Source organism: Diplotaxodon limnothrissa, linkage group LG9 (genome assembly GCF_057381915.1).
Source record: "Diplotaxodon limnothrissa isolate DT_005_m linkage group LG9, D_limnothrissa_male_GT1.1, whole genome shotgun sequence".
NCBI lineage: Eukaryota > Metazoa > Chordata > Actinopteri > Cichliformes > Cichlidae > Diplotaxodon > Diplotaxodon limnothrissa.
Genome location: NC_140604.1, coordinates 36,299,833 through 36,324,498, shown reverse-complemented (window position 1 = coordinate 36,324,498; position 24,666 = coordinate 36,299,833). Strand labels below are relative to the sequence as shown.

The following is a 24,666-nucleotide window of genomic DNA, read 5'->3' as shown; positions in this document are numbered from 1 at the left end:
AGTGTGAGCAGCACGTGCATCGTGAAGGGAGCGGACTGATTATCGGTTATTGATCAGAAGCAGCGCGCGCCGTCGCGCCGCCATCACCTTGAATGTGTTCAGAGCGCGTCCTCGCGGCGCGCCCCGCGGCTGCGCGCGCACCTCCGCCCGCCGGTAACAGAGCACCGCGCGGAGCCTGAACCGGTCTGAACCCGATCCTCGGACCGTCCTCGCTGTGGGCGGAGTCTGAAGCGCTGACGTCACAGCACAGCTGATCAGCGATCGATACTTGTGTGAGGAGTTGCAGCACGTGACTGTCAACTGCAAAAGGCGTTCTCATTGGCTGAGGAGGATGACGTGCTGGTGGTGAGCCAGCGGGGGGCGATGGCCGCCGCCTACAGCAGCCGGGACCTGGTGGAGGACTTCCTGCGCTACAAGCTGCTCGGCAGGGGCGTGGCTTGGCCTCAGCGCCGGGCCAATGACGAGAGAGCCCCGCGTCCAGGTGAGGAGACGTCCACTTAGTTACCCGCTTCCTCAAACATGTCGCAGAGTAATGGCATCATCATCTCCTCCTAGACCCTCCTGTGGCCCCACCCTGCCTGCAGACCGTGCTGCGGAGCGCCGGCGATGAGTTGGAGCGACTTTACGGCAATGAGCTGTCTGCGCAGGTGACAGTGCTGCAACTGCGTGGGAACGGCGGTGGCGCTGCACGCCGGCGCCACCTGACGGCTATCAGAGAGGAGCTGTTCAGGGATGGCGTGAACTGGGGACGCATCGTCGCCATGATGGAGCTGGGCGGAGCTCTGAGCGCCGCGGCCGCCAAGTCGGGCGACGAAGGTCAGATGGACGATATCGCCAGCTGGATGGAGGAGAGTCTGGACTCGCCGTCGCTCCGGAGATGGATCCATGACAACGGAGGATGGGTAGGAGCACGATTTCCCTCCGAGTCCTTATCTCCGCTGATGTTTCCTTGTTTCCTTTGCTGTAACCTTTCTCTGTTTCCTTGTGGTTGACTTTCCTGCTTGGCTGTGTCCTTCCTCATGCATCCTTCCATTCCTGTTTCCTCATCTACTCCTCTCTTGTCTTCCAGCTGAGAGCCCCTGAATTTTCCTGGAATTCCAGGACTCCTTGTTTCTCATCAATTGATGAGGTGGTTTTGGTTCTTCCTCTGCTTTTTCGGGGGTTCTGAAAAGGTGCTTGAGAGTTTTTAATGTTTAATGAGGTTCAAGTGTACTTGAAGAAGTTCATGTAAGCTAACTGTGGTCTGGCTGTGGTTGAAGGAAGTCCAGGACAGAGTTCAGGATCGACTGAGCACGCTCTGGTGCTTCAGGGAGTCGCAGATATGTTTGAGGCGTCCTTGAAGGAGGTGAACCTGCAGGAGTGAGAGAGCTGAGGAGATCGCTGCAAACGTACCAGGAGGTCCGACGAATCAGATCAATCAGACAATATCAGAGCCACAGAGAGTGTATGAGCACTGAACATGGGGGTGTTTGTGAGGACCCTAAACCTGGTCCCGACCTCACCCTTCAAACAGACACACACACACACACACACACACACACACACACACACAGAGTATTTTGGTTTGATTGCAAATTATATGCAAAGTGTAGAAAATCCCTAAAACTCTGTGGCCTCTGTGTGTGTGTGAGTGTACATGTTTAGACATCTTGGTGGGGACAGTAAATTGGCATGCATTATACCTGTGGGGACCAACAACATCCTCACGAGTTTGAAGACATTTTTGAGACTCAAAATGTGGTTTTAGTGTCAGAGCTACAGTTAAGCTCAGGCTCAGGTCTAGGCTCAGGGTTAGAGTTCATTTTAGGTGGATACGGCAAGCAGCTGGGGAAAGCATTATGTCAATAAGATGTCCCCACAAGGATATAAAAACATGACTCTGTGTGTGTGTGTGTGTGTGTGTGTGTGTGTGTGTGTGTGTGTGATGATAAAACCGTTAAACTGAAACTGAGACACACACACACATAATCCTCATGTGACCTGAGAAAGTTGAAATGAGCAGCGAGCGTCTCCCTCCTGCAGAGGGAGCTGCGCTCTCAGCTCTGCTCCAAACCTCCAGGAGGTCGCTGCATCACTCAGAGCTCCTGAATCATTCATTCATCCAAACATCGGTCAGGAGAACTGAAACCCAGCAAACGAGCCTCTGAGCAGCACGCCTCCTCAGTGAGGTGTGAGAGGAGGAAGCCCCAGGGAGACCCAGAATGTGCTGGGAGTGCCTCGTCAACCTGGAGAAGCAAGAAGTGGTGCTCCTACAGAGGGAGCCCCGGAGTTGGTCCTGATAAGGACTAGAAGAAAGGCCCTGTGACCTCATCAGGACGGGGCGTGTCTGTGAGCACAGCCTGGGTTTGAGACAGGCAGTGATTTTGTGACGGAGCATCTGAGGCCCGCTAACGTCCTGCTAACCCTGCTAATGACCTCTAACGATCCGCTAAGGCCCTGCTAATGATCTGCTAATACCCTCGTAACACCCCGCTAATTACTCGCTAACGCCCACTAATGACCCACTAATGCACTGTTAACGCGTGCTAATGATCCGCCAACAACCTGCTAACACCCTACTAATTACTCGCTAGCGCCCGCTAATGCCCTGCTAACGCCCTGCTAACACCCTGCTAATCACCCACTAAAGGCCCACTAGCTCCCTGCCAACAACCTGCTAACACCCTACTAATTACTCGCTAGCGCCCGCTAATGCCCTGCTAACGCCCTGCTAACACCCCACTAATCACCCACTAAAGGCCCACTAGCTCCCTGCCAACAACCTGCTAACACCCTACTAATTACTCGCTAACGCCCACTAATGACCCACTAATGCACTGTTAACGCCGTGCTAATGATCCGCCAACAACCTGCTAACACCCTACTAATTACTCGCTAGCGCCCGCTAATGCCCTGCCAACGCCCTGCCAACGCCCTGCTAACACCCTGCTATGACCCACTAAAGGCCCACTAGTTCCCAGCCAACAATCTGCTAACACCCTACTAATTAATGGCTCCATCATCATCTTCACTTCGTGGTCCTTCATCAGTAAACTGCACACCACCAGCAGGCCTGTTCCATGGGTTTGTGTGGTTTCCATGCAGCAGGTTTTCAGTATGTGGCGTGAGTGTGTGGTCATAAAGCTCCTGAAAATCGCTCGAAAATAAAATGGAGTCTGGTGCAGAGAGCCTGAGGCCCAAACAGTTCACTTTCTAATTATATTCTCTCCTGTCGCTGTGGTTTCCTTCAGTTATATCTACTGCCTGATAACACGAGAGGCTGTGTGTGTGTGTGTGTGTGTGTGTGTGTGTGTGTGTGTGTGTGTGTGTGTGTGTGTGTGTGTGTGTGGTATTACCCAGAAATATCTTTCCAGGTAATCAGTGTGGTTGAGTTTCCGCCTCAGGCTTCAGGTCAGCTGACACACCGTTTCTTCAGAACCTGCTCACAGCAAGGAGCACACACACACACACACACACACACACATCTGTGTGTGTGTGTGCAGAGATCTCTAAGAACACAGGCAGTGGTGAGCTGTGCTGCTTTCTCAGAATTCTGCAGTCAAACTTTCCATCGTGGCGCTCAGCGCAGCGCGGTGGTTTCTCTCTCTGATGTTGTCTTGCTGGAGGATGGTGGCTTTTTCAAGCCCTGAGAGCACCCAAATGTGAAACACGGGGTCAGCCCATCACGCCTGGCCTTCCTGCAGCTGTGTGAGCCGTTCTCTGAGGACAGTACTGACTGAAGCAGTTGAGTCATCTCGCTAACATCTGATCTCTGAAGGCCTTATCGAGCTCAGACTTCAGGGTCAAATAACTCCCAGGTGTCTGTGCAGGTAAACCCCGCCCCCACATGTGACTCATCATGCCAGCGGGGTGGGAATCAGGCCGAAGCCGGACTGCTCACTTCTTTGCCAGAGTCCCGCTGACTCCATGCTGAGGACTGGTGTTGGCCCTCATCGGCCTGCAGGCCTGAAGAAATAAGCGAACTCTGCAAAGCCTGCAACTCCTCCGACGTCCAGCAGAGGCAGCAGTGAGTCAGTCCCTCAGACTCCGTGTTCAAATAAATGTGGTTACAGCCTCGTACACAGAATGTCACCTCTTTAAACTCTATTAAGGCTTTGAGTGATTAGGGGCGTGGCCTCTGTGACTGACAGGTGGACGGTGCTAGCTGTCTGCTAGCTTCACCTGAGCTGGACCTCTGCACCGTGTCTGTGCTGCTGGAGCATTTTTATTTAACATCATGTGACTGATAACATGGCTGCTGTGAGGTTACTGTACTAACAGAGCGACCAAGAAGGTGGAGCTCCAGACTCAAGCCGGCACCTGAGCAGGACGCCTCGTGGACGCCTTCAGGTGTTTCAGGTATGCAGAGGAGAGGAGGAGGACTGGGGCACACCTGGTTTGGGAAGTTGGAGGTGGGAGGCAGATGTCTGAGGTCTCCTCTGCTGCCTCCAAACACCTGTGTACAGTTACAGTCGATCTTTAAATTACATTTCAGTATAAACGTCTGACACGGAAAGCTTTTAACCTGGACTCTCACTGAGTCCACTGAGTCTGGAGCTGCTTCAGCCCATTGGACAGGATGTCAGGGTAAAGGTGAGCTGTCAATCATCCAGCCTGTGCATGTGCTCTTCTTCTGTGGTGTGAAGCTTCTTTAAAGGCGGCGGTCAGCTTCCTGTCAGGCTGAAGGCCGCTGGTGTTTGTCAGCAGCTCAGCTGGAGGCCCGAGTGCAGCTACAGGAAGTGCTCACAGGAGGGTTCTCCCCTAATCTTCATATCACACACACACACACACACACACACACAGCATGCAGGGGAATAACCCAACACTCCCTCGTTAACACTCGACTGCTTTCACACAATATGAAGCAGCAGCACCGGCTTTGTGTCTTTGCGTGTGTGTGTCTTTGCGTGTGTGTCTAGACCACAGGTCTGAGTCATGTGACGCTGATGTTGGAGAGCGTTGATGTCCACAGTGACCAGTTTGCCTACACGAGTCATGGCAGACTGATCACACCATCAAACGTTGGGCTGAGTGATCAGCTGCTGGTTTCTGTCTGTATGTGTTACTGAGGCTGTGTAAATGAAGCTGAATGAAAGTACACACTGTTCTGATCTGTCAAAAAACAAATACGACAAATGAAGTGTTTCCTGTTTGTCTTTTTTCCCAGGATGCTTTTGTGGAGCTGTATGAGTCCAGACCCACTGACAGCTTCTGGTCCCTGAGGACAGTGTGTGGACTGGTCGTACTGGGAGCAGTTGGGGTCATACTGGGATTTCTATTCAGCCAGAAACAAAACTGATGGGAGGTGTTATCTGGTCCAGCCATGGAGCTGCAGTTCCTGTGGTGTCCACCAGCTGCTGCTGTGCTCCACACTGAGACTCTGAAGGACACTGACTTTGTGTGGGTGGATTTTTATGGGGACGTAAATTTCACCACCAAAATTCTCTGAGTGTTACTTTTAAGGCTTTGTTGGCTGTTTAAACTTTGAGTTTCTCATGGTCACAATAACATTCAGCCAAAGGACTCCAGGAAGACCGACCTCCAGCTGACTGTAAATAAGGCATTCTCTCACTTTTTTACTCTGGAAGTTTCCTTCCAGCCTTTATGTTAATCTGAGCAAAAGACATCCTGGACCTGCATCAGACTAAGCTGGCCTGAAATGATGAAGCAAAGCATTTAAGGAGGATTCACAGGAACAGCCCAGTGAACGGACAGGAAGCCAGCAGCTGTCAGAGGCACTAACAGCTGCACAGCACCAGAAGAAGCTCCAGCAGGACTGTGAGCCAACGGCAGCGCCTGATTGGATCAGCTTCAGATCAGGTGACTGAGATCCAGCTCGACCAACATCGAAGAAATGTTTATGTGGTACATGAAGCTGATGAATATCTGATTATTGAAGTCTGGTTTGTGACGCAGTTTGGTGCTTATGTTAGCACCAGTGAGGATGATGATGATGGTGACGAGGAGGAGGAGCCAAACCTTTGAAGAAACTAAGGAACCATGTAAAAAGATTTAAATGTAGCAGAAATGCTGAAACCGTCTATAAGGATGTGCTGTGCCTCAGACTGTGTGAAACAGAGACCCATGTTCATTTCCTGTTTGCTCTGCCTTTCAAAGTAAAGGTTCTACTTAAACAGACTGCTTATTAAATCATTGTTGTATTAAATGTAGTCTGAGAGTTTTTATTACCATGAAGTAAACAGAAGTGAAAACCAAAACCCAGTGTTAAAACTGTTAAAAAAAATATAACAGAGCTCACTCACTGTGTGTTAATACGCCTCTCTGTAATAGGTGTAGGCTGCTGGGGGATTCCCATGATGCACTGGGTGTCTTTTATCCTGTCTTCCTTCTCTCACCCCAACCAATCACAGCAGATAGCCCCGCCCCTCCCTGAGCCTGGTTCTGCCGGAGGTTTCTTCCTGTTAAACAGAGTTTTTCCTTCCCACTGTCGCCAAAGTGCTGCTCATAGGGGGTCATATGATTGTTGGGTTTTTCTCTGTATGTGTTATTGTAGGTCAACCATACATTGTTGAGGCTGTTTAAATAAGGCTGAGTTCAGATTCGTCTGTTGGAGGCTTTGTTTCCTCAGCTCGTTTCACTCCAGGAGCTTCGCTCATAAAACAGAGCAGCGCTTTGAGCTTTAGAAAAGTTTTCCTTTGATGTGGAAGTCTGAACTTCAGGTCCGGAATGTTCCGGCCGTCTTGGTCTGAGCTGTGGAGCTGAGGCCTCTCAGGAGAAGTGAGGACATCCATGTTTTTGTGGTCGATAATGTTCAGTTACACTGAGAATGTAAATGTTGATGAATCTGTTTGAATTGTTTTGAATTCAGATTCAAACTGAAACAAGTGGTCCGACTCGAAGCTCGAGTTGTTTTCCAGATGAAGGTGCTCTAATTCCTGATGAACTGAAGACCTTTGGAGGACTTTCCCTGTCAGATATGTGGATGCAGGACCCAAACACAGGACTCTTAGAATGAAAACAGTGTTTGTTTACAGTGAAGAAAGTCTTCTGAGCGTGCTCCAGGTGAGGATGTATGTCCCTGACACCTGTGCAGCGTCTTCCTGTTGTGTCGGTGGTCCATGTTTCACTCCCCTTGCTCAGTATCTACAGTGCGCTCACTCCGTTCCCTCGTCTCCATAATCCTGCAGGAAACCACAGAAGCAGTCGTTAGGATTCCCACCAGCGACCACACAAACACTTTGTAAGACTTAGTTTTCAGAGCAAACTGACGATTCTGTCACAGTGAAACAGCGTCGACGGAGCTCAGCCACGTTGCTAAGAAGCTCCGGAGGTGAGGCTGAACTGCTGCAGGTGTGTGATTATGCTTCAAGCGAATCCCCACGGCAGGGACACCACTGTCCGGGCCTGGACTCACAGAGAAACCAGAACACCAAAAAACACGCACACACACAAACGAGGAAACATGGACCATGGGAACACACGACCATGGCAGATCACCCGGCGAGGACTGCGGACCGTGACATTCCTGTTCCCCAGCCTCGTGTTTTCCACCAGAGTTTGTACAAAGTAGAGACAGGACATGATGAGAAACAACGTGCTGACAGAATCACACGGCTGACAAATGAAAACTAAACTGAGAAAGAGCCATTAGCGAGGCAGACAACCTGAGTGGTAGGAGGAGGTGCCCAAACCTCTGGAACAGCTGCTGATCAGCTGACCTAAGCACTCACAGCTGCAGCATCTCTCACAGCTGCTTAGGAGCAAACCCACGTGACCATTTATGGTCCTGGTATAATGTGCTGGTCACAGAGCGCTGCAGCACGAATCACCTTCTGATGGTTGTCGGTCTGACTCTAGCTAACAGTGAAGCTTTGAGCACAGATGTAATCTAACATCATCACAGATGGACCAGAGGTCTCACCTGAAGTTCACTGTATGAAACCAGAGGCCACAGAGAGGCAGTCACACCTGTGAGATGGGCTGCCTGGCAGCATCCAGGTGATTCCCACTGAAGGTGACGGGAGTTTTCATGGATGATGAAACTGCAGAAGATCCACTGAGCTGGACTAACTCCTCATTATCATCTACAGGTTCAGCTTGATCAGAGCTGTATCTTTGAGACAACACTGCCACAATCAGGCCAGACTGGGAATTACAACAGTGTTTAATCAGCTGAGACAGAAACACACTGGTTATGTTTTAACAGCAGCACCCTGCTGAGCTGACAGTGTAAGTCAGGGGTGGGCAACTCCAGGCCTCGAGGGCCGGTGTCCCTGCAGGTGTTAGATGTCCTTGAACCAACACAGCTGATTTAAATGGCTAAATTAGCTCCTCACCATGTCCTGAAGTTCTCCAGAAGCCTGGTAACGAACTAATCATGTGATTCAGGTGTGTTGACCCAAGATGAGATCTAAAACCTGCAGGACACCGGCCCTCGGGGCCTGGAATTGCCCACCCCTGGTGTAAGCGATGGTTTGGGTATTTAAGGGTTAACGTGCAGGTTTACAGTCCCGAGAAGTGGAATCATCTCAGGTCAAATGTACAGTCCAGAGTTCTGCCTTTGTATCGCTGATCTCGCCTGAGGTGGATTTCAGGTGACTTGAGTCAAACGTATGAGTGACTGCAGTCTGGTAGGTTTCTAGAAAAGATGACAACATGTACATTTAGGAGCTTCATGCAGGCGGTCACCGACACTCTGCTTACCTGTGGCATCTGTACCTGCTGGGTGGACTTTGGTCCCCAAAGGAGGAATCAGTGTTTGATGGGTTTAAGTTTCTGGTTCTGAGTTCTGGTTGCAGCTCATCCTCTGCATCACATCTGAGCAGGAGCTTCCTGCTCCGTCCATCCACGAGCCCGACAGGAAACAGATCCCAATGAGCTTCAGCAGCTGCTGTTCTGAACTCAGTTACAGCATCTAATCCTGAACTACACTCTAATGGGTCTATACAATTAAGTTATTGATATAATTAATAATTCAAACACACTGAGCTCACACTGCGGGAGGAGCCGCAGCCCACTGCCAGAGATCCTCAGGTTGCTCCAGCAGGCCAGGGAATCCTTCGATGGTGGCACCAGAGTCGGAAAATGAGTTCATACGTCTGTCATTCATAAAAACAGACCCTGCACTCTTTGGCTTTCACCTGATGGGTGGGAACTGTAAGCTTTGGTCAGAGTTTTGGGGCAGTGTTCAGCTGTATCGCCAAAGCAGACGTCTGACCCCGTGTGAACGCTGACCTCAGGTGATCTCAGGTGACCTTAGGTGACCTCAGGGTGCATGATGTCATCCTCAGCCCAAGAACACCTGACTTTACATTTATCTATTCAATTTCAATTCAATTCAATTCAATTTTATTTATATAGCGCCAAATCACAACAAAAGTCGCCTCAAGGCGCTTCATAGATACAGAGAAAAACCCAACAATCATATGACCCCCTATGAGCAAGCACTTTGGCGACAGTGGGAAGGAAAAACTCCCTTTTAACAGGAAGAAACCTCCGGCAGAACCAGGCTCAGGGAGGGGCGGGGCCATCTGCTGTGATTGGTTGGAGTGAGAGAAGGAAGACAGGATAAAAGACATGCTGTGGAAGAGACACAGAGGTTAGTAACAGATATGATTCAATGCAGAGAGGTCTGTTAATACATAGTGAGCGAGAAAGGTGACTGGAAAGGAAAAACTCAATGCATCATGGGAATCCCCCGGCAGCCTACATCTATTGCAGCATAACTAAGGGAGGATTCAGGGTCACCTGGTCCAGCCCTAACTATATGCTTTAGCAAAAAGGAAAGTTTGAAGCCTAATCTTGAAAGTAGAGATAGTAAATGGTAAATGGCCTGCATTTGTATAGCGCTTTTACTCAGTCCCTAAGGACCCCAAAGCGCTTCACACTACATTAAGTCATTCACCCATTCACACACACTGGTGATGGCAGCTACGTTGTAGCCACAGCTCGCCCTGACAGAGGCGAGGCTGCCGGACACTGGCGCCACCGGGCCCTCTGACCACCACCAGTAGGCAAACATGGGGTTAGTATCTTGCCCAAGGATATTTGGCACGCAGCCAGGAGGCAGCCTGGGATCGAACCACCGACCTTCTGATTAGTGGCTGACCTGCTCTGCCACCTGAGCTACAGCCAGATAGTGTGTGGTGGGGCGTGGTCTGCGGTGCCGTGCAGGGAGGGCGGACGCACCTGCACGGAATCCTTAATCACGCCTGCCTAGTTAAAAACACGGGGACTCAGGGGTTTGGGGGTGTTGTGGTGAGATGTAAATAAAGATGGCTCTGAATGATACTCCGTGGTCCTGCCGTGCCTTATTCTCGCCACATTGGTGCCGAAACCCAGGAGGAAGCACGGCGGGTCCGTATTGGAGCCAGGGAATGGAGGAGCTGGCCCAGAGGGTGGCCGAAATGGCGGCCACCCAGCGGGAGCAGGCAGCGGAGGTGCGCTGCTCTGGGCCTGGGCGCCACCCCCACAGGTGTGTCCCGAGGACAGTGAAGCGGTGGAGGAGCCGCGTGAAGCACCTCAGCAGCTGGAGGTGGCAGACGAGGCGCGCGGGGATCTGCGCCTGCCGGAGAAGGGGGAACAGCCGGGTGAAGGGCTGCTCCTGCCGGGAGCGGTGGATGAGCCGCTCCAACCGGAGGCGGCAGGCGAGGCGCACGAGGGTCTGTTCCGGCTGGAGGAAGAGGAGCCGCGCGGGGGGCTGCTCGAGCCGGGAGTGGCGGCAGAAGGAGTAGTAAACCCAGGCACAATGTACATTTCAAATTCCTTTATTAATTTTAAATATGTTTATATTGTCTACCCTGTAAAATAGTCAGATGCCTATTCAGATTAATGTACAGAATTCACCTGCTTGCTGCTACTACTGCACATTCACCCAATATATATATATATATATATATATATATATATATAAAACACCCAGCACGCCCCTGCGGGCGGTTTATCCTTCAAGCTCGGGTCCTCTACCAGAGGCCTGGGAGCTTGAGGGTCCTGCGCAGTATCTTAGCTGTTCCCAGGACTGCGCTCTTCTGGACAGAGATCTCCGATGTTATTCCCGGGATCTGCTGGAGCCACTCGCCTAGCTTGGGAGTCACCGCACCTAGTGCTCCGATTACCACGGGGACCACCGTTACCTTCACCCTCCACATCCTCTCGAGCTCTTCTCTGAGCCCTTGGTATTTCTCCAGCTTCTCGTGTTCCTTCTTCCTGATATTGCTGTCATTCGGAACCGCTACATCGATCACTACGGCCGTCTTCTTCTGTTTGTCTACCACCACTATGTCCGGTTGGTTAGCCACCACCATTTTGTCCGTCTGTATCTGGAAGTCCCACAGGATCTTAGCTCGGTCATTCTCCACCACCCTTGGGGGCATCTCCCATTTTGACCTCGGGACTTCTAGGTTATACTCGGCACAGATGTTCCTGTACACTATGCCGGCCACTTGGTTATGGCGTTCCATGTATGCCTTGCCTGCTAGCATCTTGCACCCTGCTGTTATGTGCTGGATAGTCTCTGGGGCATCTTTACACAGCCTGCACCTGGGGTCTTGCCTGGTGTGATAGACCCCAGCCTCTATGGATCTTGTACTCAGAGCTTGTTCTTGTGCTGCCATGATTAGTGCCTCTGTGCTGTCTTTCAGTCCAGCTTTGTCCAGCCACTGGTAGGATTTCTGGATATCAGCCACCTCCTCTATCTGCCGGTGGTACATACCGTGCAGGGGCCTGTCCTTCCATGATGGTTCCTCGTCTCCCTCCTCTTTCTTGGGTTTCTGCTGCCTGAGGTATTCACTGAGCACTCGGTCAGTTGGGGCCATCTTCCCAATGTATTCTTGGATGTTCCTTGTCTCATCCTGGACTGTGGTGCTGACACTCACCAGTCCCCGGCCCCCTTCCTTCCGCTTAGCGTACAGCCTCAGGGTGCTGGACTTGGGGTGAAACCCTCCATGCATGGTCAGGAGCTTTCTTGTCTTTATGTCAGTGGCTTCTATCTCCTCCTTTGGCCAGCTTATTACCCCAGCAGGGTACCTGATCACGGGCAGGGCGTATGTGTTGATGGCCCGGATCTTGTTCTTACCATTCAGCTGACTATATATATATATATATACCTGTATGTATATGTATGTATATGTATATACCTGTATGTATATGTATGTATATGTATATATGTATATGTATATTATACATATGTATAATACCTACAACCACGATTACCGACACTAACAAGCTGATCTACAATACGGCAACAGTGATCAGTGAGATGCTTGGCTACAAGTTGAACAGCGACAAGGGGCAGTACCCTCCATGGAGAAGGAGGCTAGAGGGCAAGATCAAAGTAGCACGGAGGGAGGTTAACCAACTAACGGAGTTGCAGAAAGGTGCGACAAATAAGGTGCCTAAGAAATACAGCAAGCTGTCCATACCTGAGGCCTTGGAAACTGCCAAGCAAAGACTCATAGCCTTGGCCAGCCGCTTGAGGAGGTACACCAGAGAGATAGAAGGCAGGAGAATAAACCAGCTGTTCTCCACAGAACCAGCAAAGGTGTACTCTCAGTGGCAAGGGAACAATAAGAGAACAGCACCACCAAGGCTGGAGACGGAGCAATACTGGAAGAGCATATGGGAGAAGGATGCAACCCATAACGGCAATGCTCAGTGGCTAGAGGATCTGAGGGCTGACCACAGCGACCTCCCTGAACAGGGTCCAGTAACCATCACAGTGGCAGATATCCAAGAAAGGGTCTCCAGTATGAAGAGTTGGACAGCACCAGGGCCCGACATGGTTCACGCCTACTGGCTGAAGAAGCTGACTGCACTCCACGAGCGTCTGGCACAAATGAACCAGCTGCTAGTTAACGAGAGACACCCGGAATGGCTAACTGAAGGCCGGACGGTCCTGATCCCCAAGGACCCCAAGAAGGGACCGGTCCCCTCCAACTACTGACCAATAACCTGCCACAGTACTACATGGAAGCTCCTGTCAGGCATCATATCGGCTAAGATGAACAGGCACATGGGTCAATACATGAGCGGGACACAGAAAGGAATTGGCAAGAATACCAGAGGCGCAAAACACCAGCTACTGGTAGACAGAACAATCAGCCGAGACTGCAAGACCAGACTGACCAACCTGTGCACTGCCTGGATTGATTACAAGAAGGCCTATGACTCAATGCCCCACAGCTGGATACTGGGATGCCTAGAATTGTACAAGATCAATGGGACCCTAAGAGCCTTCATCAGGAACTCAATGGGGATGTGGCGTACAACACTAGAGGCCAACTCCAAGCCCATAGCACAAGTCGCCATCAAGTGCGGGATCTACCAAGGAGATGCTCTGTCCCCACTGCTGTTCTGCATAGGCCTGAACCCCCTCAGTGAGATCATTAACAAGACTGGCTACGGATACCGACTACGGAACGGAGCAGTTGTCAGCCACCTCCTGTACATGGATGACATCAAGCTGTATGCCAAGAGTGAACGAGACATCGATTCACTGATCCACACTACCAGGCTATACAGCAATGACATTGGAATGTCGTTCGGACTGGAGAAGTGTAGTCGGATGGTAACAAAGAGAGGGAAGGTAGTCAGAACTGAGGGGATTGAACTACCAGAAGGCAACATTGCAGACATAGAGGACAGTTACAAGTACCTGGGGATACCGCAGGCGAATGGGAACCATGAAGAGGCCGCTAGAAAAGCTGCAACCACCAAGTACCTGCAGAGGGTCAGGCAAGTCCTGAGGAGTCAGCTGAATGGTAAGAACAAGATCCGGGCCATCAACACGTACGCCCTGCCCGTGATCAGGTACCCTGCTGGGGTAATAGGCTGGCCAAAGGAGGAGATAGAAGCCACTGACATAAAGACAAGAAAGCTCCTTACCATGCATGGAGGGTTTCACCCCAAGTCCAGCACCCTGAGGCTGTACGCTAAGCGGAAGGAAGGGGGCCGGGGACTGGTGAGTGTCAGCACCACAGTCCAGGATGAGACAACGAACATCCAAGAATACATTGGGAAGATGGCCCCAACTGACCGAGTGCTCAGTGAATACCTCAGGCAGCAGAAACCCAAGAAAGAGGAGGGAGACGAGGAACCATCATGGAAGGACAGGCCCCTGCACGGTATGTACCACCGGCAGATAGAGGAGGTGGCTGATATCCAGAAATCCTACCAGTGGCTGGACAAAGCTGGACTGAAAGATAGCACAGAGGCACTAATCATGGCAGCACAAGAACAAGCTCTGAGCACAAGATCCATAGAGGGTGGGGTCTATCACACCAGGCAAGACCCCAGGCTGTGTAAAGATGCCCCAGAGACAATCCAGCACATAACAGCAGGGTGCAAGATGCTAGCAGGCAAGGCATACATGGAACACCATAACCAAGTGGCCGGCATAGTGTACAGGAACATCTGTGCCGAGTATAACCTGGAAGTCTCGAGGTCAAAATGGGAGATGCCCCCAAGGGTGGTGGAGGATGACCGAGCTAAGATCCTGTGGGACTTCCAGATACAGACGGACAAAATGGTGGTGGCTAACCAACCGGACATAGTGGTGGTAGACAAACAGAAGAAGACAGCCGTAGTGATCGATGTAGCGGTTCCGAATGACAGCAATATCAGGAAGAAGGAACACGAGAAGCTGGAGAAATACCAAGGGCTCAGAGAAGAGCTCGAGAGGATGTGGAGGGTGAAGGTAACGGTGGTCCCCGTGGTAATCGGAGCACTAGGTGCGGTGACTCCCAAGCTAGGCGAGTGGCTCCAGCAGATCCCGGGAACAACATCGGAGATCTCTGTCCAGAAGAGCGCAGTCCTGGGAACAGCTAAGGACCCTCAAGCTCCCAGGCCTCTGGTAGAGGACCCGAGCTTGAAGGATAAACTGCCCGCAGTTATATATATATATATATATATATATATATATATATGTGTATATATATATATATATATATATATATATATATATATATATATATATATATATATATACACATACATATATACGTATATATATATATATATATATATATATATATATATATATATATATATATATATATATATATACACACATGTTGAGGAGCGTGTCAGGCTACATTTCACTGTGTGTTATACTTGTATAACTATGCATGTGACAAATAAAGAACCTTGTACCTTGAGTAGTGACGGAGAGTAAAGAGAGAAACTATCTGTATTTCTTAATTGCAAATGGCACCAAATTGTATTCAAACTGAGCCACACTTATGGAGCTCCACAGTTCTGTTCCTGGTGTTTTGGTTGACATCTCCTGATTTTCCCATGTCACAGAAACAGGCTCTGTGTTTTGCCTTATATGCATCCACAGCTGTGCCACCAGTTTACTCACATGGACTCTACGAACCAATCAGAAGCTTCTTCAGCTCAGAATGGAATCGTCTGGAGTTTTCATATTAATTAACAATAAACTTAGTGTATATGTACTCCTACATTTGATGAAAGTGATAAAAATAGAAGCTCTGTCTCTCTTTATTCTGACATTTAACTAATTCAAAAGATGTTTCAATATTTATTTATCCAAAACAAAACAAGTTTACTCTAAATGATGTTGTACAGTAAAAAAATGTTCTTGTGTTTTCCATAAAGTGTAAATATCTGGTTTCAACTGTGAATATACGGCTGTGTATTGAAATTCCTCTTGTTTTGCATAGAAATATACTGAACAACATACAAAGCTTAATATGTAAAACACTACCAGAGTTTTTTCTTTGAAAGAAGCTCCTTGCAGGAGGGGGAGATACAGGAGAGGTGGAGGAAGATCTCAGCCTGGGTGTTTATTGTCTTATGTAGTCTGGAAGATGAGTGGATGGTGGGGTGGGTGCAGTTTTCTCTGTGGTGGGGTTGGGTGGACTGTCCCGGGCTCTGTGGGGCCGGGCGGCGCTGCTGCACTGGGCCCGGTCTGGATGGGCCTGGGCCCCCTTTCCCTGGCGGGTCGCGGAGTATGGGGGTGCCTACTGGGGTCAGCGGGGGAGCTGGCCCCAGGGAGGGGTCACTTGCCCCTCCCTTCCTTCCCTCCCCATCTCCAGCTGCCTCCCTCTTCCCGCTCCACCACAACCACCCACACATGCAGGGCCTTGGAGTAGGGGTATGTCACCAGGGTGCAGAGGAGGCTACCCCCCCCTCTGTCCCATTCTGGCTGCCTCTGCCTCAATTTTATCCCACAACTTAGACATTCACATTACTCACACTCTCATTACACATACATATAGGATCTTGGGGGTGGGCACGATACACGGAGTCCAAATTACCATCAGGGTGTACACCTCACCCCTGGCATCGTTGCCCACCTCTCAATTTTAAATACACGTAGAGATTGAGGGCTAGCAGGAGGGACCATGCGCTTACCTGCTGCTCTCTGGCAGGTAGCTCCAAGCCCTCCTGGGTTTTAAATGCACCTTAGAACACACATGCATCAACATTACAATGAGCGGGTGGAGGGAGGTTTGGAGTCTTCTCTCACCCCCGTTCTCTGCGACCTGCTGGAGCAGGGGGGCTAGGACTAGGAGGAGGAGTTGGCCGTCCGACTGCGGTCTGGAGTGTGGGGCCTTCCTGCTGCTGCGGAGTCGGGGCGGTCTGCCTCCCCCCACCGCAGGGAAAAGGGAAACACCACCTGGGTCTGGGTGCAGTTCCCCCCTCCAGGGGCGGGGGCACCTAGACCCGGTTTGTAGAGTACGCTTGGGGAGTGTGATCGTGTGTACAGCGTCTCTTTATGTCTGTCTCCACGTTGGTTGAGTGTGGAGTAAGTGCATATGAGAGCATGAGGGTGGGAATGGATGTTTGTATCTGTGTGTGCCTGTATGTCTGTGTCTATATGTCAGGTTGGGTGTCAGGCGCCACCTCTCTGGGGACATCTCAGGCCCTCCAAGGTTTGGAGGCCTATCTCCACCCACCACCACTTCCCCTGCCAGTGGCGGACCCCCTCAGACATCGGTGCGTTGGTGGTTCTTTGTGTCCGGGGATGGGCGTCCAGGTACACACCGGCTCACTCCTTGGCGGCCGCTTATCGGGGCCTGGAGCCTGGGGCTCGCTCGGGCCACTTCGGAGGTGGGGTGCCCCCGGCCTCTCGGCCTGGGGCTCGGTCACTCAGGCGCAGCTGGCTGCCGGCGGAGCTCACGGGCGCGTCACTGCAACTCCCCCTGGCTTCTGCTCCGCGGCTGCTGAGTGAGCCCTCATCTGGGACTCTCCTCAGCTCTTTCTGGGACAGTGGCGCGGCTGCCCCTCTGTTGGTCTTCCTTGGTCTCTTGTGTTCTGGGGGCCTCTGGATGTCTGGAGTTTTGATCTCCTCCATACCTGCTTCATGCCCTGGAGGACGGGGCTGTGGCCCCCCCACACCCTCTAGCAGATCATTACATGAAGGAACCTTTTAAAAAAACAAAAAACAAGCGCGTCCATGCTCACAGGTGTACACACGGGTGATCACACCCACAAACTACACCCTTTTTGGCTCCTACCTCAAAGCACACTGTGTTCTGTTGATCTTATGTGCTGCACAATAATGTTTAACATTTAGTATTTACTGTCATATTCCCATATATCATTGTGATGTTGTTTATTCTATTACTCTTGTTCTCTTCTGCTTGTTTTCTTTTTTCTTTCTCAGCAGGTGATCCAGGTGATTGATATATGCATTTTTTTTTCTCTGCCCGTTCTGTTGGTTTTTGTTTTTTGCCCTTCTCCCCCGTCCCTCTTCTCAGCTGTTTCTCTTTCCCTCTTTCTTTCTCCCCTTCTTTCCCCCAGTCAAGTCTGTCCCGTATTCAGTAAGTGAAAATAAAATAAACAATAAAAGGTGAATCAAATGGACCATTACGGCAAGGCTGGGATGGTCAGTTTGGTAAAGTAAATCTGTTGGGCATCTTTCTTTGCCTTTAGACAACAATTCTGATGCAAAAGAGCCAAACGGGACAGGCAAAAAAAAAAAAAAAAAAAAAAAAAAAAAGAAAGAAGCTCCTTATGTCCATTCTTGTATATCAGTGCATTACTGATTGATTTAGCCGTGGAGGGAAACAACTGAAAATATGAAATAAACACACATGTGAGCTAAGACTCTAAAGAAACAGCATTGTTGTTGTTCGGCTTTTCATTTCACCATTTGTTGATTCACTGGAAGAGCGAGTAACATAATATGGGTCAAGTGATCAGTTTGATATCAATCTTTCGTGATGCACCGTCATATTTACATTATTTGTACAGTACGAATGATTTGCTTTGGTACCTGGTCAAACTTCAGCTGTCCTCTGGCTCCATTTCTCCAACAGCGCACTCACAGGCAGCAGCCCAGTAAGCCACCCCCACGCTCCGCCCCTGCCTGGGTCACCTGTCCATGTACAAGAAGTCACATGACTGCATTACTGGAAACGTGCATGATCCAGGTCAGTCTTTACCTGAAGGCGTGCTGGCGATTTGTTTGCTTTATCTCACTCAGGTTATTACTTTCGTACTACCAGCTCACCTGCACTGACAGGTGTAGGACTGTCTTTGAAAATAGGATATGACCTCACAGGAAGAGCTAACGTTCACCAGTTTTAGAGCGCTCCAGAGTCCAGTGTGTGTGATAAACCCGGTGGACCCTCCACCACAGAATGAAGCAGACCCCGCCCCACTCTGACAGCAGAAGAAGACCGTGAACACTCACCTGCTCGTCCACTTCCTTTTTCTTCTGTAACGTGCAGTTGTTCTTCCTCTCCCCTGAAACAGGAAGTCAAACGGCTACGTAACAGGAAGTGTGTAGCACACGTTTCCTGTGTCTAGCACACACTTCTCACTAACAAGTACACAAAGTTCCTGCGTGCTTGTTAGTTCATGCTTGAAAGCTCTGTCAGGAGTGCGGCGCTCGGAGGATGGGAGGACGCAGCGCGCGGTGTAGTTGATGACATCACAGCTCAACTCCAGTGTCTTATGTTGCCTTTAAATATTAATCACTGTGATTAATATTTAAAGTGAAAGTTGTCCATGTTTCATGTAATTGAAACATTAAACTGATTATTGAAAAGTGTTTTTAAGCACATAGATGATCTGAAAAGGTTCACGTCACATGGGAGGGATCAGCAAAGAGCTGTAGTCCACTCTGTAGCTCATCAGTGTTAAACAATCAGCACAACTATAACGTTCTAATTTAGGGGGTTTGGTGGTTTTGACTCCTGTGGAAGTGCCCCAGGACTACGTCTGCTCCTGGTAGGACATTTTGAACTGAATCTTTTGTCTTTATTCTCTGACGTAGAAGATAATAATGATGGATTGCATTTATATAGCGCTTTTCGGGACCCCTCAAAGCACTTTACAATTCCACTATTCATTCACTCTCACATTCACACACTGGTGGAGGCAGCTACAGGTGTAGCCACAGCTGCCCTGGGACAGACTGACAGAGGCGAGGCTGCCATATCATCGGCCCCTCTGGCCAACACCAGTAGGCGGCAGGTGAAGTGTCTTGCCCAAGGACACAACGACCGAGACTGTCCGAGCGGAGGCTCGAATCGGCAACCTTCCGATTACAAGACGAACACCCAACTCTTGAGCCACGATCGCCCCGTACAGATGAAGATGGACAGATTAGAGCTTCCTGCCTGTAACAAATCCATTTGTGGAAACCCACAATGATCCACACTAATGATTGTCAGTTACTGAATATGTTCAAGGTTACTTTACAGACTGAAGCAGACACAGTGACAGGAAACTCATCTTTTATTTTCACGTTGATCAGAGTTACAGAAAGAAACATGAAACTCTGACCCTCTGCTCTCTGACACGTTTGACTTCAACAACATGAAAACAGCCAAAATCCTCATTAATCTGTTGGACTTTTATCCTAATCAGCTCTAAAATGTTTCCATAAAATCTAATAAACTTCTCGTTAACATCAGTGTCCGATGAAAATTCTACAAATAAAGTCATTTTCCTGATTGTTTTGTTCTCAGACTGGAAGTCAGAGATCTTGGTTTCCATCCATCCTGAAGGTTGTCACAGAGCCGACTGTTCAGGTTTGACTCAAAGCCTTGTTTCTGGGACACTTTAGTCCTGAAACCTGCTGAAACTCTGACATGTTCTGCTGTTTGAACATCTTTGTTTGTATAAAGACGCATAGAAAATCGTCTCTGTGAAAATCTTTGATGTGAAAACCAAACCAAATAGATGAGCCTCGCGCTCGTGTTTCTGTAAGTGGATTGGAGGATTGAACATTGAACTGTATCAGCTGCTTCTGGGTGTTACAGATGATTCCTAATTTGCTCTCCTGTGAGTGCTGAACATCTGGCAGTGCGTCACATCAGCTGCAGCTCCCGTGAAAGGCACGGATCCACCTCGCAGAGAGCGGCGATCAGAGCCGAGCTGCCCTGGGATCCTTTTCTGCGCACCACGTCGATCACCTGTCGGGCTTTATCCGCCCTGCTCCTCACTCCGCCTAAATCCATTTCATCATCGATGATGACGCGGCGCTCCAGGAGTTTATCCAGCAGCTTCCTCAGGACGGGTTCGGACACTCTGTCGATAAACTGAGAGCGAACGGCCGCCAACTTCTCCTCTGCCGAGGAGTCGGCGGCGGTCTTTGGCAGATCGGGACCTGGAAGACCTGTGAGAGAGAGGAGGACGGATTAATGCCGAGGTCAGAGTGAGGCCGAAGACCTCCGACCACGGGAGCCTCGGCGTGAAGCCGAAGACCTCCGACCACGGGAGCCTCAGAGTTCCTGAGAACATCCAATCCAGCAGCTCCGACTCGGGCGGCTCCTTCCATCAGCTGTTTGCTCTGAATGCACCTTAAAAGGGAGAGAGACACTCTGCACACACTTCCTGTTTGCACGTCCTGTCACAGCGTGACGCTGCTCTGACCCTGATGATGTCACCTGAATGTCAAACGCTCAAACAGGTTAAAGGAAGTGCACGCCTGCCCACAGCCTCACTGACCTGCAGGTTGACCCATGACCTTTTGCAGCTTCTTCACCAGGTCGTTCCTGTTGATCTTCTTAAAGATGCTCTCCATCACCTGCACGGCTCCGTCCATGTCATACTTCTGCACCATCAGATCCACGGCGTCGCACCGCTCCGCCGTCGACAGCCGGGTCACTTTGATGGGCTCGATGTCTCTAAACCGCTCGTTCTTCAGGTTCCACTTGAAGGTCTTGAATTCCTCATCTGTTATGTCTTCCAGGATGTTGACGAGGTCCGGCTCCGTCATCTCGGCTTCCTGCTAGCATCAGAAAACACTGTGATCAGACTCTGATGCATCATGGGTAATGAGCGCACGCGGGTGTAAAGCGATGACGCAGATCCAGCTTTACAATGTGAGAGCGCCGACGTGAAACACAGTCAGTGTTAGCAAACATCTCCAGTAATAAATCAGTGCACCACAAACACATGGACGACTATGACAGAGGCACAGAAAGAGGCGGGGTTTAGTTCAGGAAGGAGGCGTGACCTGGAAGTATCTGCCCTCATCAGCGCTGTCTGAATTCTCCACATGTTATGGACTAAAGGCACTTCAGTGCTTCCTTTACTTCCTTTAGCAGAGGACACACTGGAGCATCCTTTGTGAAAGGGGAGGAGCAAAAGGCCTCCCCAAACGAACACAAATATTCAAGCATGACCTCTATGAACTCTGCAATAAAAACTACTTCCTGTTGCTGCACGAACAACATGGGTTCATACAGAGTCTGTATGATGTGTATGTGATGGTAACGTGTTCTGTGTGGTCAGTTTGCATTAATGTTCTTTAAACTGGTCAGGATCATCACCCAGTTCGGCTGTGGGTCAGCTGGGATACAGGATGGATGGAAGGAACTTTAAATCCCGTCCACGGCCGTCAGTCCCAAACTCACAGAGATCTTCAAGAAGCAGACGCCAGCAAGGCGGAGCCTAAAGGTGCCTCAACTCGCACACGACTTATCTTTCACAGGCTGTTCTCGTTTACTCGGCCTGCACAAAACAAACAAAACGCAGAAGCAGTGGACACCCCCGACACCAATCAGGAGTCGGGAATGTCAGCATGCCCCGCCCTCAGCTGTTTCCTGCCACTGCAGCTCAAACTGGTTTGAACCTGATCTCAGATTAAAGATGGTGCGATCACACACAGCTGGCTGATGATGAAGTGTGAAAGAAGGAGCAAACCCTGCAGATGTTCTCAGCAGGTTTACAAAGATGGCCTCCAGCTGCTTTTAATCGACACCAGCGATGTCGATTAACAGCCTGTATCCACAGGCTGTGAGGCTCCTGAACTCTCTGCCCCCCTCTCACGGACAATAACCATATCCAACTTCTTAATAGCAATGAACTGGTCTGCATTGGTGCATCATATCTTTATTCTCTTCCCCCTCCTGCCCCCCCCCCCCCCTCTTTCTTAAATAGATAACTATCATATCTGATATCATATCTCACAGTACAATAATATTGAATGGGTGCATTGTTGTATTTTGTCATGTTTCTCAGGTCTTTGTCTGAATTTCTACGAACATTATTGCTAAGGATTGTCTTATTGCATTGGAGTCACACTGGGTTAAATATGTACACTTGGGTTTTAAGGGGTATTTATTATTTTCTTCTTTTTTTTGGGTTGTATGGAAGCCCCAAACGCAATTTCATTGTTCTTGACAATGACAATAAATAAATAAATACTAAATACTAAATACTAGAGAGCAGACGTCAGGCTCGCAGGAAGGAAACCTTCTGTGGCGCTCGCCCTCAAATAGGGCTGGGTATCGTCACTGATTTCTAGAATCGATTCAATTCCGATTCACAAGGTCCCGAATCGATTCGATCCACGATTCGATTTAATTCGATTCGATTCAATTTAAATCTGGGAAATTTTGACAGTCAGAAGTATAATTCAGATCAGTACATTTACATATTTTTGTATCTATAAAAAGGAAGCTGACACTCGCAAGACTTTATCCAAGCTGTGAGCATCACAGCAGATGCCTTTGTGTCAAAGTAGCTGAAGATAAAACACAGAAAAACATGAAGGTGATTTTCCTGGCCTGGGATTTTATAAAAATATTCTGCAGTACATCAAAAACGAAAGAAAACCATTAATTAATGAACATTACCTCTGACGTTACAGCGGTTTTATTAGAGACATGGCTAAGCATTTTGCATTTTGAATAATATTAAAAAGTTTAAATTTGTTCAGTATTGAACAGCAGAAATGAGGTTTTCTTTTCGGAAGAATGTAAAAGAGAAAAAAACAGCGGCCGACAGCCTGTAAACAACAGTAGACTTGTGCGTAACAAGCAAGCGAATAATGAAGAAAGCGAAACTGTTCGAGAGAGAGGGGGGGGGGGGGGAGGGAGAGAGGGAGAGAGAGAGAGCTGCGCATCGCAATGGAAGCAAAACAGTAAAAGAGTGAATTCATGACGATGTTTATGTGAAGCGTTTGGATCTTCTTTTGCTGCTGGTTCGGTCAATATTGTTTGGAGAGACATCAAACTAACAGCTTTAGAATCAGCGCATAAAGGGCGTGAACACAAAGCGCGGACCCGGATCAGCGAGCTGTCGGCTTTCAGCCCCGACTGTGAGAAAGGCGACATCTAACTGATTCTGATCCGCGGGTCGCGCTGTGTGTTTAAGTCTATGTGCAGAATCCCTGTACCTGCTCTCATTTACTGTTTGGTGGTTCTTGAAATTTTGTGAGATGTCACCTGAGATTCTGGCATTTCGGACAAAATAAATTTATATTAAAAAATCGATTCAGGATTTTAATGAATCGATTTTACGTTATCCAAGCCAGAATCGATTTTAATCGATGAATCGATTATAAAAACCCACCCCTACCCTCAAAGGCCAAGCCAGAGCCTGACGAGGAGCTTCAGGTAGAAACGGCAGACACACTCACCTTTCAGCTCGAAACGATGACAGAGAAAGGAGCGCTTCCACTCGCTGGTGCCTGTCAGACGGGCTTCAGGGCTGCTGCTCTCTCAATGTGAGGAGCTGTGATGTGTTCACACTGAGTTTGTCTCTGAACTTTGATTTCAGCTTCCAAAGAAGTGAGTGTAACCTGAAACTGGGGGAGGTCTTTCTGTGGAAATCACAGCAGACCTGTCGGACGGCATAGCATCATGCTTATCCACCTCAGCAGGAAACTACACACGCAAAAATAAATTCAAATTCAAATTTTACTTGTCACACACACACACACACACACACACACACACACACACACACACACACACACACACACACACACACACACACACACACACACACACACACAATGACATGGGGGTGAAATGCTTGTAGCTGTACAATGCCCGACCATTAAATGACAGAAGAAAAGTTTTACAATATTTACAATTTACAAAGTCATGATATCAACAGTCATTGATTATATCATCAAACACCTGGGCCCTATTTCAGGAAGCCGGTTTAGAAAACTCAGAGTGAAAAACGATACTCAGGGTTGAGTAACCCCGAACTGTCCAACTCGGAATATTCGGTTTCAGAAAGGCTGATAACAATTAGTTCAATCAACGCGGAGTTGCTTTAACCCCAAGTTAAGCGCGCGCACGAGGATACATAAAGCCCTGATTAGTGGAGCACAGATTAAGCGAGTCACCATGGAGACGGAGGGAAAGAAGGCGCGGTCAATGTATTTTACAGCGCTTGAGGCCGAAATTCTGATGGCAGTATAGGGCTTTGGAGCGTGATGTCACGGGGGTGGGCGATAACATGCAAATTCCGCGGAAAAAAAGTAACGCAGCCTCAGCTGCAAAAGAA

General features: G+C 49.3%; 1 protein-coding gene across 1 annotated transcript; it reads left to right on the top strand.

Moving 5' to 3' along the window:
* Positions 1-363: 363 nt before the first annotated feature.
* Positions 364-5,278, top strand: LOC146626054 (apoptosis regulator Bcl-2-like). Its single transcript, XM_085363209.1, has 3 exons — positions 364-481; positions 556-902; positions 5,147-5,278. The coding sequence occupies exons 1-3, from the start codon at positions 364-366 to the stop codon at positions 5,276-5,278; spliced, it is 597 nt and encodes a 198-aa protein (XP_085219335.1).
* Positions 5,279-24,666: the final 19,388 nt, after the last annotated feature.

Excerpts from the sequence above, each read along its gene's own strand:
- LOC146626054 (XM_085363209.1), top strand. The coding sequence starts at position 364 with ATGGCCGCCGCCTACAGCAGCCGGGACCTGGTGGAGGACTTCCTGCGC. Across the intron at positions 482-555 it reads CGAGAGAGCCCCGCGTCCAG|ACCCTCCTGTGGCCCCACCC; the intron begins GTGAGGAGACGT and ends ATCTCCTCCTAG. Across the intron at positions 903-5,146 it reads TCCATGACAACGGAGGATGG|GATGCTTTTGTGGAGCTGTA; the intron begins GTAGGAGCACGA and ends CTTTTTTCCCAG.